Source organism: Haliotis cracherodii, unplaced genomic scaffold (assembly GCF_022045235.1).
Source record: "Haliotis cracherodii isolate W230 unplaced genomic scaffold, xgHalCrac1.p SCAF_1, whole genome shotgun sequence".
In the NCBI taxonomy this organism is placed as follows: Eukaryota; Metazoa; Mollusca; class Gastropoda; order Lepetellida; family Haliotidae; genus Haliotis; species Haliotis cracherodii.
The window spans coordinates 58027861-58043279 of record NW_027266264.1 but is presented as its reverse complement, the minus strand read 5'-3'; the positions used below and the strand labels follow the sequence as shown (position 1 = coordinate 58043279).

The window sequence follows — 15419 nt, the reverse complement described above, 5'->3', positions numbered from 1 at the left end:
GTCCTTTATTCAAATAAAAAAGTAAACATCAATTGAACAGTAAGGCATATGAACAATGAGTTACAGCCATTGACACGGTGTTCCGTTGCGAGTCACAACCTTTCACACAACCTCCCAATGTTTATACAAAAATATACAAACTCTCTTCATGAAAGGTAGCATTTCTACAAGATCTCGCCCGTGGAAGCCATCGGTCTTTGCAATTCTGACATTCTGTCTACCGGTCTAAACATAAAACTAATCAGGAACATAATTCACAGTAAATGTCACACACAGTTCGTGAAAAACAGTAGTGAAATGAATATATATACTGACACACGTGGCAGAACAAACTGTAACAATGATTCGATAAAGGTATGAAAAGAAACCATAAATCTACGTGAGGATAAATTTCATTCAGCTTTCCAGATAAACGTTATTTATGTTTCATTTTAACTGCCTTGATGTGTCTTTTGAAATAAGTAGGGAGCATGGCATCTCAGCAACACCGGAATTGCGACCGCATAAACATTAACGACAAAATAAATTCAGGGTTGATATGGCGTATCAAAGCATTGTTACAAATTGTTCTGTTGAGCGATAATATGTATATTCATCACAATATGCCTGGTACGCTTTAGTTAAAACATTGAGACAACCAATACATCTTGAGACCATTAACAAGTGCTCACATTCAAAATATTCGCATTAATTCCACCTAACAAATATATTTACAGGTTGTATCACATGACTACTTCTATGCAAACTTTAGTAAACGATACTTCAGAAGCTGAGTTTTATACAAAGAGGCTCAAACTAATGACCATCCTGCTTCTTTTACCGTGTGTTTGTTTTGATAAAGATGAAAAACATGTAAAGATCAAGCTTAATGTCATACATTTACAAAACAGATTTGTTTAACTCTTTTGATGTTGCTGTAATGTCATGTCATTTCAGACCCCATGTTTGCCATGTCAGATTCTTCACAATTACATGACAAATGTCCTATATCAATTTATATTTTTTTGAGTGATACGTCTCGCCAAATATTATACCCTTCATAAGTGTCATGTCATATTTCTTATCATTTCATAAGCATAATATGTCAGTTTCACTTTATTTGATTTGCTACTCGTATGACAATGAATATAACATTGTTAATCGTATGATCATCATGTGCCAAATGACAATGAAACGGTAATATCAATCATATCATATACATGATATAACAACATATTTAATGACTTTTGAGCAAAACAAAACTCATGAACTTCTCTTTAAATATGTGTAACAAATCATTAAAAATTCAAATATAACGTACTAATATAAAAACAATAAACAGCAACATAATTCATTATAACCAGGAACGGGGAACTTGTATTACTTAAAATACTTATTCCTGGCTAGAATTGTCTATCGAACTGTAATTTCAGTAAGGACTAATGACAAGTTCAAGTAGGATTTCCAGGATGGTATTTCAACTTATGCATTGTATATTCACATCTATATACAGAAACACTCAACAAGATGACACCAATGAGAATCACCCCATTTTAGCAAATTGTAAGTCATGCATAATGAAACACAATACACCAACCGTTAGACACCATATGAAATCAGATTAGTTATTTGATAAAATTAGGTTTTTATTTTGTCCTTACCCTTCAAAATGACGTAAACTTACACACCTTCGTAATACAGATTGATTATTTCTGTAATACAAAAGAAACCAAATCTATGTAATTATACAATGCTAGTATGTAGTGTAATCCAATACATGTGTAGAATATGTTGTTAATGTATATTAACATGGCTATTCACAGACTGTTGAACTTGATAACATACGTACACACAATATGGACAGTGACACGGAATATGGTACGTTTTATCACAGGTACACTGAAAACGAGAAGAAGTTGAGCTTACTCTTTCGGTGATTCCCCAACACAGCATATTCCTGTCAATGTTTCATCCATGACATTTTTCCAAAGGATTAATTTGCTACATACAATTTATATCCTTCTTGAAGCAGAATCTGTACATGCGTTCATGCTCGTGACATAAACACGCCATCTGTATGGAAGTCTTCGGCCAACTACGCATCAGCCTATAGCGTCATGTACTGTCCATGTGTCAGTACACTACATATTCTATGTTGCATAGAATGCTCATACCTGTCATTACTAAAACTAAATGACACGTACCTGAAAAACACATGTTATAGCCACCCTAATGTCTACACTCTGTTTTTCACAATTTCTGATAGCATCACGTTCTGTATCAACAGTATCGCTCTGTCATCATCCTAGGTCGTGTTGGATGCTGAATGGTACTGCTACTAGTGTCGATATTGTTGTCAGAACCTGCAGGAAAGGTGTATAAGCATAAACAGTTCACGATATTAGGTCACAGAAACCATTCTTGTTTCTTATCATTTATCATATTTTGATGGGCAGGTATGTCGAACTTTTTTTAGTTTATATTTCGATTACCCAAACACTCATACCTGATATTCACATTTGAACTAAATGGAAACATTGATGTAATTGTAAGGACAAAACAATATTCAAAAATCACGAAAAATATCCATTAAAATCAAAGTCCATTGTACGATTCTTACTACATGTGTATATCATGAGGATGTGTTTATGAACCACTATCAGGTGTTCGCTAAAAGTACCCTGTCCCACCGGTGGCACACGTCACAAACACATGGAAAGGCAAAGCAATTGTTCACCTGATAAAAAACCCCACCGAACATATTGTATTTCCTGTGGAAGTCCCTGATCTGTAAACTCACGGGCTATATTACTTGTTGTCGGGTTGTGATACAACGAAAAGTGAAACTTCCGAAAAGAAAATGCGGAACCAGAACCAAATTTAGCAGGTGAATAAAATCTAAAAAACATATAGGGTGAGGTCAAAGCCATGGGTTTGAATGGTGATGAGAAACAGGAAATTCCCTTTGTGGCCGTATGTTAAGACGACAGACATAACGCATATGGAATAAACATCATAAAAGTATTCTGTTTTCGGCATTACGAACCAGCACTTTAACCATCTGCCCATCGAGTGTCGTAAAGTATTAGTGTGATATGCTTATCAAGATAAATATAACCTGCAGTTGACAAATGACTGGTTTTGTAACAAACAATTACGACCTCGACATACAATAATGAAAATATATTATAGTAATGTAAGTCCAACCCTGACGTTGCCGTTTTCTGCTCCATGACGTCGACCAGCAAATGTGCAGGACATGTGCATCAGCTCAGCGAACACCAAGTGTCATCCGTATATATATTTTCATAAATGTAAGTCTTATTCAAAGACTTATGTCTTCAAAAGTATTCAAATGTGCCGGTTTCAATTATGTTGTAGATCGAAAGGCTCCCGTTTAACTTTGAACAATTTATAAAGGTCATCCGGTAAAAAAGGATTTTTGTCATGATCTTTATTATTAAGTGCTAATATAAGAGTAAAAATCCTCATTTGACATTGATATTTTATTAGTCACGATAATGCACTGATGTGAAGTCAACTGTCTATAGGATCTCGCAAAGAATGAAATAGCTATGGATAATATTAAACCTGTTTACATAAACGTATAAATGATAAAAAAAATAATCATGATGCTATCAAAACGCTGACTGTATTGTATTTTAATATAACTATTTACAAAATATACGTAACCATGAACCCACAAAATGTGTATACTGTACATCCGTAACAGTCATTGCTTGGTTTAAATACTTACAAACACGCATGTTAAGGTCATGATGATCATATCCAGTCTTGGTTCGTGACCCGTGCTGCTGGCAACGCTTGAGGTTCTGGCTCCTGTAAGAACAGATGGTCGTTTACATGTAACCCCAGAGATACAAGCCCCAGGGACTTCTCATATTGCTCACCAACAGGTTGCCATGCAACGGTAGATTGCAGTACGGTTGTTGAAAAGTGTGTTCATGTGTTCCTTAAGAACAGTAGGGTACTAACGTTCTGTTTACTTTTCGTTGATAGAACAATTAGCGAGCTGTGGTACATCCACCCTTAATCCGAAGAACGTGTAAAAGAAATGTTATTTTCTATTGACACAAACGCTGTCTCAATTATAACTATGTATATTGTACGTCAAGGAGGTACCCCCACGTCACGTACGAAAGACAGGGTTGGCAGGCAGGAATTCTTACGATCATCGGTACAAGCAACAATCAATTCAGATCTTCTAAGGCACTGTAAATAACGTATTAATCAACAGAGACCGATTGAAACAGCGTGAGAGGGACAAAATAAACCCATCTAAAACATTGAGATATACGACTATTATTTATCCACAGAAATACGTTCAGACCCAATTCAAGGCGACAGATTTGGTGATGACAGGGTAATGTCTAGCTACACGACCTTCTAAATGCTATCAGTGAAAGGAAACAAAAGTGGCAGAGAAAGGTATAAGCGAGACAGAGTCACAGGGAGACCAATATTTGATGGCCGATATCGTCTAGCTGGTCTACTGAACAGGACACTGACCACGTCAAGGATATGTGCCATGAAATGTTGGTCAGATTGTAGGCCATGCTTGTGAGGTTGGCGGAAGGTGAGGGAAAATGGGATGCTAGAAGCAATGATTCATAGTGTCATGCAATAAATGCAAGTATACCTTTAATAAATATAGCTGTCGTTCTAGGTCGTCTAGCGTTTTCATTGCAGTGAGCTATAATGTAAAGGCATTGTCTAAATAACTTGTCCGTTACTGATGTCGAACAAATTGAGTAATAACGAAGGAAACATGTTAGCAACCGATCTTTTAATGATTTTCAAAATGAAGATAGAAATTAAAAAAAGAAATTTAATTATGTTGGCAAGCGTAATGACGAGCGCTCATCAGCGAGTTAACAAGTATAATAACAAATAACAAATTTCCTTAACGAAATGTTTTGGTTAATATCTTCGCCCAAGGCATTGAAAGGCTGTTTTATGATGTCCAATGTATAATGCATGGAAGTCCATGGCGGCGGTTAATTGCCATGTAGGGGGCTTACCCTCACAACTCCCTGAATCACCTTTGCTTCCTTTCTGTCCGGGAGGACCCCTTGGGCCCGATAACACATTCTCTGTGAACAATTCATGGAATACGTAAAGCGGACGCTCTACACAGGCATAAAGGGAGACGCGAGACGTCCCCCGAGAGTCATATATTTTATGGCTAGGTGTTGTTACGATGATTAACCTACGATGAACATTTGCTTGAAGGAATGAGTTCACAAGGGACAATACTGCATTACCGCATTGTGATCTGCAGATTACCCCAATTTAATACAGTTAATGCGTTGCTTAACATTATTTTTTGTTCGTCCGATCAGTTAAACATATTCCACTGTGGTTTTACAAAGCTCTTTTTTGCAGTGACCGAAATCGATCAACATTGTCTGAACTCTACAAGGTTTGCATACAAGTTTACTGATGGCCGAACAGACAGGTGTGGGAGGATATGAAATTTTACTCATGCCTCGATATGATGGGTATCCCAGTCTTTGTAGTCGGTCAGAGTTCTCTTCGGGTAAACCTATATAAAAGAAGAGAGATTTAAATCTCAGTATGTGAAGACCGTGCTCAGAATGAGCAAGGTATATCATTTTTAACATATTAACGATATATGGTTGTTTTACAACGAAGAGACTCACAAAACTGATTCCATGATATTGGACTGACAAGGTAACATTATAGAATTAAAATGGGAGTTTGGTGGATATCCGGTGAACACATAGCATGAGAAAGTGAGTTTAACGCCGCTTTTAACGGTATTCCAGTTATATCACGGCGTGTCAGCTTATCGTGGGAGGAAAATTCGATGCCGGTCTCAGACGTTTACCACTTCGATGAAACTCACGAGAACGGATATGGTGTTGTCAAACCTAGAAACATAATCCGGGCGAACCGGGATTCGAACCCACAATCATAGGTTTCTTGCCTGCCCAAGGGACGCAACTTTGCAAAGCGAATCGCGGCGCCGTATACTACTGGGCCATCCTTACCCCCACATATAACGTGGAACCCTTTACAGTGTGCATCGCCATTAAGTCCAGCATTACGTTATTACACATAACACACTTAGGTTTCAGCGAGTGTGTTACAATTGCACGTGGCATCTGCATCATTCCAGCATAATAGAGGCTAATATGTGTTTTTAGTGAGTACAAACACTAAATAACGAGTAGTGAGTGAGAAGAAAATAATGGTCACATCGGCATTATTTCAGCCATATCGTGACGAGACATTCTATAACACATTCCATGATAACGTGTGTATCCATATACATCGATCTTAAAGCTGTTTATTATATAGTGTTAAATTCGTTTTGACACTCACATGTACACACTCCGGGAGGGCCCTGCCAACCCATCTGTCCTTGGTCTCCTTTCGTTCCTTTAAGTCCTGGTACCCCCGGGACTCCACTCATCCCCCTAGTGCCAGGCGTTCCGTTCAAACCATCATCTCCCTTTCTTCCCTTCCTGCCTGGTTTACCGTCTGTTCCGTTTCGACCAGGCAACCCTGGTAAATGTACATTCGTATATCATCCATTTATATTATTTTGAGTGAGTGAGTGAGTGAGTTGGGTTTAACGCCTCTTTTAACAGTATTCCAGTTATATTGAGGGCATATATAATCATATATTCCTTACTGACAATCACATTTGGCTAACATGTCTAGAGGGATAATTTCAATGATGTCATCATACCGCTGTCTTCTAATGACATCATCATCATCATCATCATCATCATCATCATCATCATTCAGCATGGGTTACAGGGCAGCAGATTGCAATTTATGAGTTATTGCATTGCATGAAAGACAATAATTAAATATGAAGTGGATATATTTGGCATTGCTACAAACAACATGATTTGAAGTAGACGTCTTAACACCAAGACAAGATTTGTAACCTAACATAAATTTCAATCCAGGCCCTACAATAACATTGGCAGTTCTTTGCTGTCATACACCGTAAAAAAACATCATATAGCATAGGATTCAGTATTGATAGAACTTCTTAAAATACCGAATAACGATCTTTTGGATTGCAAAATACACTATTAAAGTGTTTATTCCAAGACATATTTCTTTAAAAGGTTAAGCCTTAGTATTGATAAGAAATGACACAGTTATATATGTTATTTGTTAAAATTATGTGAACTGTGCAACTAACAATCATGTCTCTTGACTGTTTGCACACAGTTTATAGTATGCAAACCTTTTTTTTCCAAATTTAGATGTTATTTCAGAAGGATGTAGATTAACAATGTGAAATCTTTAACAACAAGATGAATTTGCATGGAACGTTAGAAATTAATATGGCACGCAAATGTCAAAAGATTAGAACATAATCACACGTTAGCTGTACGGTTACCGTTCAGTCTGTTAAAATACAATATTTTCACCAGTCTTATATGCAAGGAATATGTTCACTAACATTTTTTCAAACCTAGTTAAGATTCATCACACACGAAAGTACGATTATATTTTTGGTCTGTGCTTATCACTACCACTATAATATGCCATCTGCACAAGCACTACGTATCTAAACTTGATTCTGTTTGGTCAATCAGAGGTTTCAAATCACAATTACCATCTCCGATTGAAACAGATTTGAGGTTTGAGGACCCCATAACCGCAGACGAGAGTATTTACAGAGAAGTACTACTGCTGCACGTTCGGTTCCAAATTCAATATAGCGCGGTTAAATCTACAGGTAAGCTTTTCCTACATTGAAAACACAGTTGGTTTGTGCCCCAAGGATCTTTTCATATAAACTACCGTACTTCTTACAATAAAAACTATATTGCAATTTGAATTCAGTTCCAGTGTGGACAGAGGGACAAAACAGTTTAAACTTCATATCGACTGACAAATCGAACAGAAAGTACATCACCTTAAATGTTTCATAGTTTGAAGAAATCACGATGCAGTTTCTGAAAGGCGAATTGCCAAAAGTACTGTGTGCATGTTTTTTTCCATGATAGGAGAAACCTAAGCAGGCTGACTCTGGAGTCGGAGTCCAATCCAATATTGACTGAACCATTACTAACGAGATATTTTAATCAGAAATCCGCTTGTCTGCTCTCTGACATTTCTTTATGAAGTACAAAGGCAATGAAGCCTAAAATGTAGGCACAAATCCAAACTGTTGCTGTGAGACAAACGTTGTCCCGTAGCTTGGGTAAGACTTCAAGAAATCAATATTTTGTGTTTGAGTTGTTCGTGAAAGATTTTCGATTATTTAAATTTAGAAGAAATGCATCATGAACATTTAAAAAGGAAAATTATTTGAGACAGATAGACGGACATGTACTGTGTCACATCTAGACATTTTTTAACATTATCAGGAAAAATACTTCAAGAGTTCTTATCGTTTTATATATGCGGTTTTATATATATTTGATACATACTCTGTCTCCTGAGGACACGATCAGTCTTTAATGGCTTTTAAAACACCATGCACTCATGTTAAATGATCTGTTGTTCCTCGTTTTATTATGCTTGTGTCAATTGTCACTACCCTAAAACCTTATTTGTTTTCTAAAACAGACTAGGCCGGGGCTATTGGGAAAACCCAGCAAGTTCCATTGTAATATTTCACGTTGTGTGAATGTAAACTCAAATTTTATTATGAACACCAATCGATCAGTTCATTATACAGTGTCTCACATTGTGACACAGGTCGCTATTACAGTTACAATATCTAGACTTAGGCGGGAAGGGTACACCAGACTGTGATGCTTTAGTCTCCCTAATGGTCTATTCCAAATTTCTCGTGTGTTTTGAGGGACATATCATTCTCATCGTAGGTATGCCGAATCAACACGAACACTAAACAAACATATGATCGACAAGCCACAAACTGCCACATAACAAGCAAATTATTATTCTCATAAGCATTTGCTTATTTTCAAACACTGCAAATCAATACTTTGTCTAGCTCTTCTCCTATGTAAGAATGAACGTAAGAGCCAATATTCTAGAGTTTGTTTAAAGTTATATGACCACTCCACTTTCTCAGTGAATCCACATAAACGAACAAAAACTGCCCGGGGCTCTGGCTTCCTCAAGGCAAGTCACTTCAGTGCAACCTACTTCTAACGGTAAAAGCGCCATCAGTTTCAGTATTCTCGGAAGGGTTTAAGACCGCGGTGGAAAGACTGTGTGTGCATCAGCATAGTGATTTCAATGTATGTACTGGATTATTCAGTACTTAGTACAAAGTCCAATCGATATCGGACCGGAATAATCCTTTATTGGCACTGGAATGAATGTAGTTTAAGGCTAAGAACCGAGGAATGCGTTCGTGATTTAATGTCTTTGTTAACGTTAAATAATATGCTTGTACAAAGGTTTGGTGTAAGATGCAACTAATAAACAGTCTACTATTCATTCGAATTCCCCAAGAAGGCACTGCATGTTCTGTCTATCAGATCGATGTCTTCACGCTACATAGACATGTTGTGTATCATTGCCAAACACAGATCCTTACCCAGACTAAACACAAGGATGATAGATATTTTGAGTGATTGAGTATGGTTTTTACGCCGCTTTTAACAATATTCAAGCAATATCACTGCGGGGGACACCAGGGAAGGGATTCACACATTGTACACATGTGGGGAATCGAACCCGGGACTTCGCCGTGACGAGCGAACGCTTTAACCACTAGGCTACCCCACCGCAACATTTTATAAAGATAGACACACATGTGTGTTCGTGTATACGATTCATACTGAAATCGTAAGGAAACAAAGCGATGATTACATGAGCGTGAATATTTCACTAAAATGGTCAAAACATAAATCTTATTCCCACTGAATACCTAAACCTTAAACTAACGAAGAGCATAAGAAGAAAACCACTATGAGACCTGACTAACATGGAGATCTATGGAACATGGACAATGCATCGAGTTATCCTTGGTTCGAGACAAGTTGATTTACCAATGTGTCGATAAAGAATCTTCCAAGACCATAAAATCAAAAATGGAAAACCTTGATTCTTCTTTTCCTGATGAAGTGATACATAATACATGTATTGCAATAAGCGTACATATATTTCCCAGGGCTATTGGTAGTTTATGATGGGAACATGTATGCGGCGCAATCCTCACCTGACTGTCCATGATATCCATCCAGTCCATCCTTTCCAGGTGGCCCCATCGGTCCTGGTGGTCCTTTGGGCCCATCTAAACCTACATGCAAAGTACAAACATAATTACCAACTTCACATATACTTTCGTACATACATGCATGTATGCAATTAAAAAGCATATGACACATAACCCTGACTGCTTTGTAGTACGACAAATGATAGTGTCATTTCTAATCTACCAGGTTGTTAGATGTGTAAGGAACTGTTCACCAAGTCGTAATGATCAGGATGAAACTGTCAAAGAAAAAAGCTAAAAGGGCATATAAATACGCGTGAACCTCGGATTACGGAAACCTCCCCGCCGAGATGACTGCTCTCTGTCAGTGGCATGTTTTATTCAAATCCCAAATCGGCCAAAAACATATTTCCTTTTTCAAATCTAGCAGGTGTCGGACGTTTTTTCCCCTGTGCTTAATTTTCACTGACGAGTTACAGTTAGCATTCTCTTTGATGAAATACTTGTTCACAAGGGCGCTTACAAAAGTTGTTAAATAATTAAGTAAATATCACACATCAGAATAACATTTTTTTTCCAGTAGCATCGTGACCCGTGAAACTTTGAAGATGGATTGGTACCACAGCGGTGTTCCTATCCCTGATTTCCTCCAGGCACTTCAAACACAAGAAGATTACATTTCCTCTAAGACAAATAATTGTTATTTCCTTTCATGTTACAACCGCCCATTAGCGCTCAGTTAGAATATTTACCCAGCGACAACTAACTCTACTTATCATATGATTGGCTGCATTGAATTTGAATCTTAGATTTGAACAAAAGATAACATATTTTCACGAAGAACGTGGGGCCATATATAGACGTTTTATTAAGAATGCGGGTGAATTGTATGCATTTTTACAATGGATTATTTTCTTAATATCTCACGCGTGCAATACAGAAATGAAGGTGTTGTATTGATTAGTAACTGTGCCTACCCATTGGTCCTTTCTTGCCGGGGAATCCCAGCAGTCCTCGTCCTCCTTTATTCCCCTTCATTCCCTTCACTCCCGGAACACCTATTAAAATAATCGATACATACAAAGGTTGTATGAGAGGAAAAAAAAGATAGAAAATGACCATTTATCTGGAAATATCTACAGACATCCGCAACTGAAACAAATAATAATTTCATTATTTCTATTTTAAAATAATGTTGCACTGTTTAAAACGTTTTTTTCACAATCAGCCTACTTTTGCCTAAACAAATATTAAATTAAGGTTGTAAGAACACACGGAGTAGCTTTAGACAGCCATCTATCTATCAATTATGCATACAAACATTTTTTTATGAGCTTGTTATAGAAAAGATTTATAGTAAGGTCATGAAATTCTATCCTACATATCTATGGCTATTTCAGCAGCTTTCTATTGATAATGCACACAAAAGGCAATATTGCAGAAGAAACAGTTTTCAAACTAATTGCAACCTCAAGATTAAGTGTCCAGCTACAGTTAATAACGACGTTGTACCTGCAACCCTTCGCTTATAAAGCCATTCCACATCAAGTTCCCCACTGGAAAGAGAAGCCTTAACAAAGGGTGACTTTGGATGAAAATCAATGGAACAGACGCCGGGATAAGGCATGATATAACAATATATCTCCAGACAAACGGCAATTGTGTCTTACACTGCCATTGTGCGAGTTACAGGGCTACCATAGGAATCTGTTGCGTGTCGTAGCATCCCTTGAAGTAATAAAAACAAAGCCCCAACGTGCAACTCTCTGGAAATTAAGTTTTGCATTTCGTCATCAGCGACTAGTTGATCAATAGTTCGCCCTGGCTCCACGAAATGATACAAAAAATCCGACGTCCGAGGAATAAACACGCCAAGAATATCGTGTTTCAAATGTTCTATCACATACGTCAAATTGAAAAGAAGAAAAACAAATCGGTTCCTGATATGAATTTCCTGATGAAAGTGTTGGTGTTGACAGCCGTGTTGGTGAGGGACTACATCCTAGTCTCTCGGCCTTTGGGATCAAGTAATGGCTCACGAGGATGTTTTTAGTTAACAGGTTATGCATGTAATCATATGTTCCCTTAGCGTCCATCAAGTTGTTCTTCTGTGTATAGATGATGTCATAGATTCATATGTCTGTCTAAAAGGTAAATCGCATTTCAATAACATTGCCTTTTCTATCACGAGGGATGCCAACAGTCTTAACAGTTACCGAGAAAAAGATACGGGGCAAAACGCAACATGTAAATATTCCTTAGAACACTTTGGAAAAATAACATTAAATTTTCATTTTCTATTACTGTTATGAACTCACTGAGAATTAATATCATCGCAGAAGTTCATTTTATTCCCAAAGGTACCAGTACATGGAATCAGCATCATTATCATTTCAAGGATGCAGTTGTGCACTCAGATGCCAATTACCAACCCAACTCTTTCCAGGATCGTTCTATCCGTGTCACCACTGATTTTCCATTGTTATAATTTCCACAGCAATTTCCCCTTTACACCAAGGGGAATCTATTTCGGCAGAAAGTCTAGGCTGGCTATCATCTTGCATTGACAATTTATATTTACTGTACCACCCCAACACAAAGGGTATGTTTCTTTGTGCACCAAGTAGTATAAAGGCCGAAGGTGAAACAAGAAGTGACCAAATGACGTACCAGGTAGTCCATCAATCCCTGGCATGCCATCCAGACCAGGAGGCCCCGGGGGTCCTGGCACACCCGTGTTACCTGGGGGCCCCTTAGGACCAAATGGGCCAAGTTCACCTTTGTCACCTGTAGAAAAGAAAACTCGGAGTAACTGTTGCGTTTAAAACGGTATAGCAGGGAGCCTGGGATTTTATTGAGAAAAAATGAATTGTCCCAGAAAATGCTGTCGGTCCCTACAAAAGCATCAAGACGTACTTTCATCTGAATGTGTGGCGTTCATATAATGCAGAGGAATCTTTTCTTCAATATTGCAAATATGCTTTGCAGCTCGATTTAATTCCTTTAGCATGTATGCTACTGCACTTGGGTTAATATTTAGGGGGTGAATCAACAGTTATGGTAACAGTGCAAAATTAATGACAAAATGTTCAGGCGAGCTATGAAGTATTGTTTCAACTTTATGCTTATTTAGCCTCCCAGCCCTAGCACGTTATGAAGTGGTTCAATAAGCAGTAAAGGAAATGAGCCTCCTGAATACAGCGACTCTTCGGAGATACGTGTGACGTGAAGACAACTCACTGCACTGTCTGGCAACCCAGGAGGGCACCGAGCCGGGGAACTGAGATTGGCCTCCAGATGAAATGGATGCTGCCACATGGGGTTTGTTTGTTCGCCACATTGAGCAATATTACAGCTATGTGGCGGCGGTCTGTAACTAATCAAGTCCGGACCAGACAATCCAATGATTGACATCATGAGCATCGACCTAAACAATAAGGATACGATGACATGCATCAACGAGCAGCCTGTCCACCCGATCCCGTTAGTCGCCTCTTGCGACAAGCCTGGGTTCCTGATAGCGACGTCATGTTCTTGTTGGTGTAAACGACTTGAAAATTGACTTGCTACGCTTAAAAGATACTGTCACTAAGTAATCCGTATAAATGTAAATTTATCAAACTTTATCAAAGCATACATTTATGTTGTCCATTGTTAAAGTCGTTTCCTTCATTTCCATGGCAAACGTTATTTGGTTTGAACAGGCGACAAGGTGGTCTCGTTGTGAAACGTTGCTTCCTTCAGCCGCGCCAAGTTCCACTGGCCTTGTCGAATTTAAGAATTTCCCGTGATGACGTCAATCGTCAGCACCACAATGTATTACGTCTATAATCTGTGTTAGGTTTGACGTTTTCCCACATACACGTAATACGCCGTGACTTAACTGCAGATACTATTCAAAGCAGTGCAAACCCAACTCACCCAAATACACTATTCCAAAACAAAAGCGTGTCTAAAAATAATATCTTTGAGTACATCGTGTAAATTGCACAAACCTTTCGGCCCTGGCGGGCCTCTCAAGTTTCCAAGAGTCCGTAGGTTTTCCACTGGAAGACCGGAATATAAGGACAGTGCAGCCACTCCTGGTTCGCCCTTCTGGCCTGGTAAACCTAGACCACAAATTTGTTACATATGCAAGTATACTATACTGTTAAACGTCATTGATTGGAAATCTTGGAAACAAGTGATGGACATCCAGTAATCTGTAGTCTGAGACAAGAAGTTCCATTCTTCTAAAGGATATATTGGGTTAAAGAGTTCGAGTTGTAGGTCTAACTGTACTTCTTGTTGTTGTTTTACGCCGCACTCAGAAATATTTTAGCTACATGACGGCGGTCTGAAAATAATCGAGTCTGGACTAAATAATGCAGTGATTGACATTATGAGCAATTCGGATACGATGACATGCATCAACCAAGTCAGCGAGCCTGACCATCCGATCGCGTTAGCCGCATCTTTTCTACCTGTATTTACATATATTTGTTTTCAATATCACATAATCAATCTTGTAATTAAGATATTTTGTAAGCATGGTTTGATTCAAGACAATCTCACTTGATAGAATAAACGTGGAGGCCTTTGATTGACGCTTTGGAATAATAAAATGGCAGGAGCCCCACTGAAGACAGTGAAACTTTGGATTGAAGTTCTTGAAACAAAGGCTGTAGGGGCGTGAAGACAAAACACTGTGCTGTCTGAGAATCCCTCCCAGGCCCTAGACTGTGAACTGAGATAAGTCTCTAGGTTCTGCTGCGTGTGATCGTCATGTCGTAGGTGTAAACATCCTGTGAAAAAATGACTTTCTACCCTTCTTCATACTTAAGCATAGGGAATACCGGGACGTCAATTATTTAATGCAAATTCGTGTCATTTATCCCTAAAGTTGTTTACGCACAACATATTTCACTTCCTAGATTCTCTGCTATCATGTTAAATTGATACACCCGAACATCGACCTGATCCTTCTTTCTGGGAAACAAATGATTGCTGTGTGAACACCTGGCAGGTTACTGAAAGCGCGTATGGCGTCAAAAAGACATCGTATCAATCTTGTACCATCTGACCTTTCATCACTCGTAAACACACACTCATCTTGAATGTGCATGCAGTGCATGATCTATTCAATGTTTCATTCAATGTGACATCACTAAATAATAGACCACATCCAGCTCTCTTCCGTCGCGTTTTTCTGTCATTCGTGTTTCTACATCCTGGCCTGCTGATACAACGAAAAGAACATTGCACGCAATAGCCGGATGTAGCGTTTTTAAAGACAGAAACGAGAAAACAT

The 15419-nt window shown here is 38.3% G+C and overlaps 1 protein-coding gene across 2 annotated transcripts in view; it reads right to left on the bottom strand.

Annotated features, from left to right (window-relative positions):
• Positions 1 to 1320: 1320 nt before the first annotated feature.
• The window catches only part of LOC139465917 (collagen alpha chain-like), a 75091-nt gene continuing 60992 nt past the window's right edge, over positions 1321 to 15419 (bottom strand). Inside the window, exons 4-13 of one of the 2 annotated variants that reach the window (XM_071247921.1) lie at positions 14125 to 14238; positions 12800 to 12916; positions 11107 to 11187; positions 10133 to 10213; positions 6349 to 6531; positions 5489 to 5545; positions 5022 to 5093; positions 4640 to 4693; positions 3737 to 3819; positions 1321 to 2342 (exon numbers count right to left, since the gene is read on the bottom strand). In XM_071247921.1, the coding sequence (XP_071104022.1) occupies positions 2280 to 2342; positions 3737 to 3819; positions 4640 to 4693; positions 5022 to 5093; positions 5489 to 5545; positions 6349 to 6531; positions 10133 to 10213; positions 11107 to 11187; positions 12800 to 12916; positions 14125 to 14238 (905 nt within the window). In that variant the 3' untranslated portion in view covers positions 1321 to 2279. The remainder of the gene's footprint in view (positions 2343 to 3736; positions 3820 to 4639; positions 4694 to 5021; positions 5094 to 5488; positions 5546 to 6348; positions 6532 to 10132; positions 10214 to 11106; positions 11188 to 12799; positions 12917 to 14124; positions 14239 to 15419) is intronic. The other variant, XM_071247929.1, reaches the window with a different exon arrangement.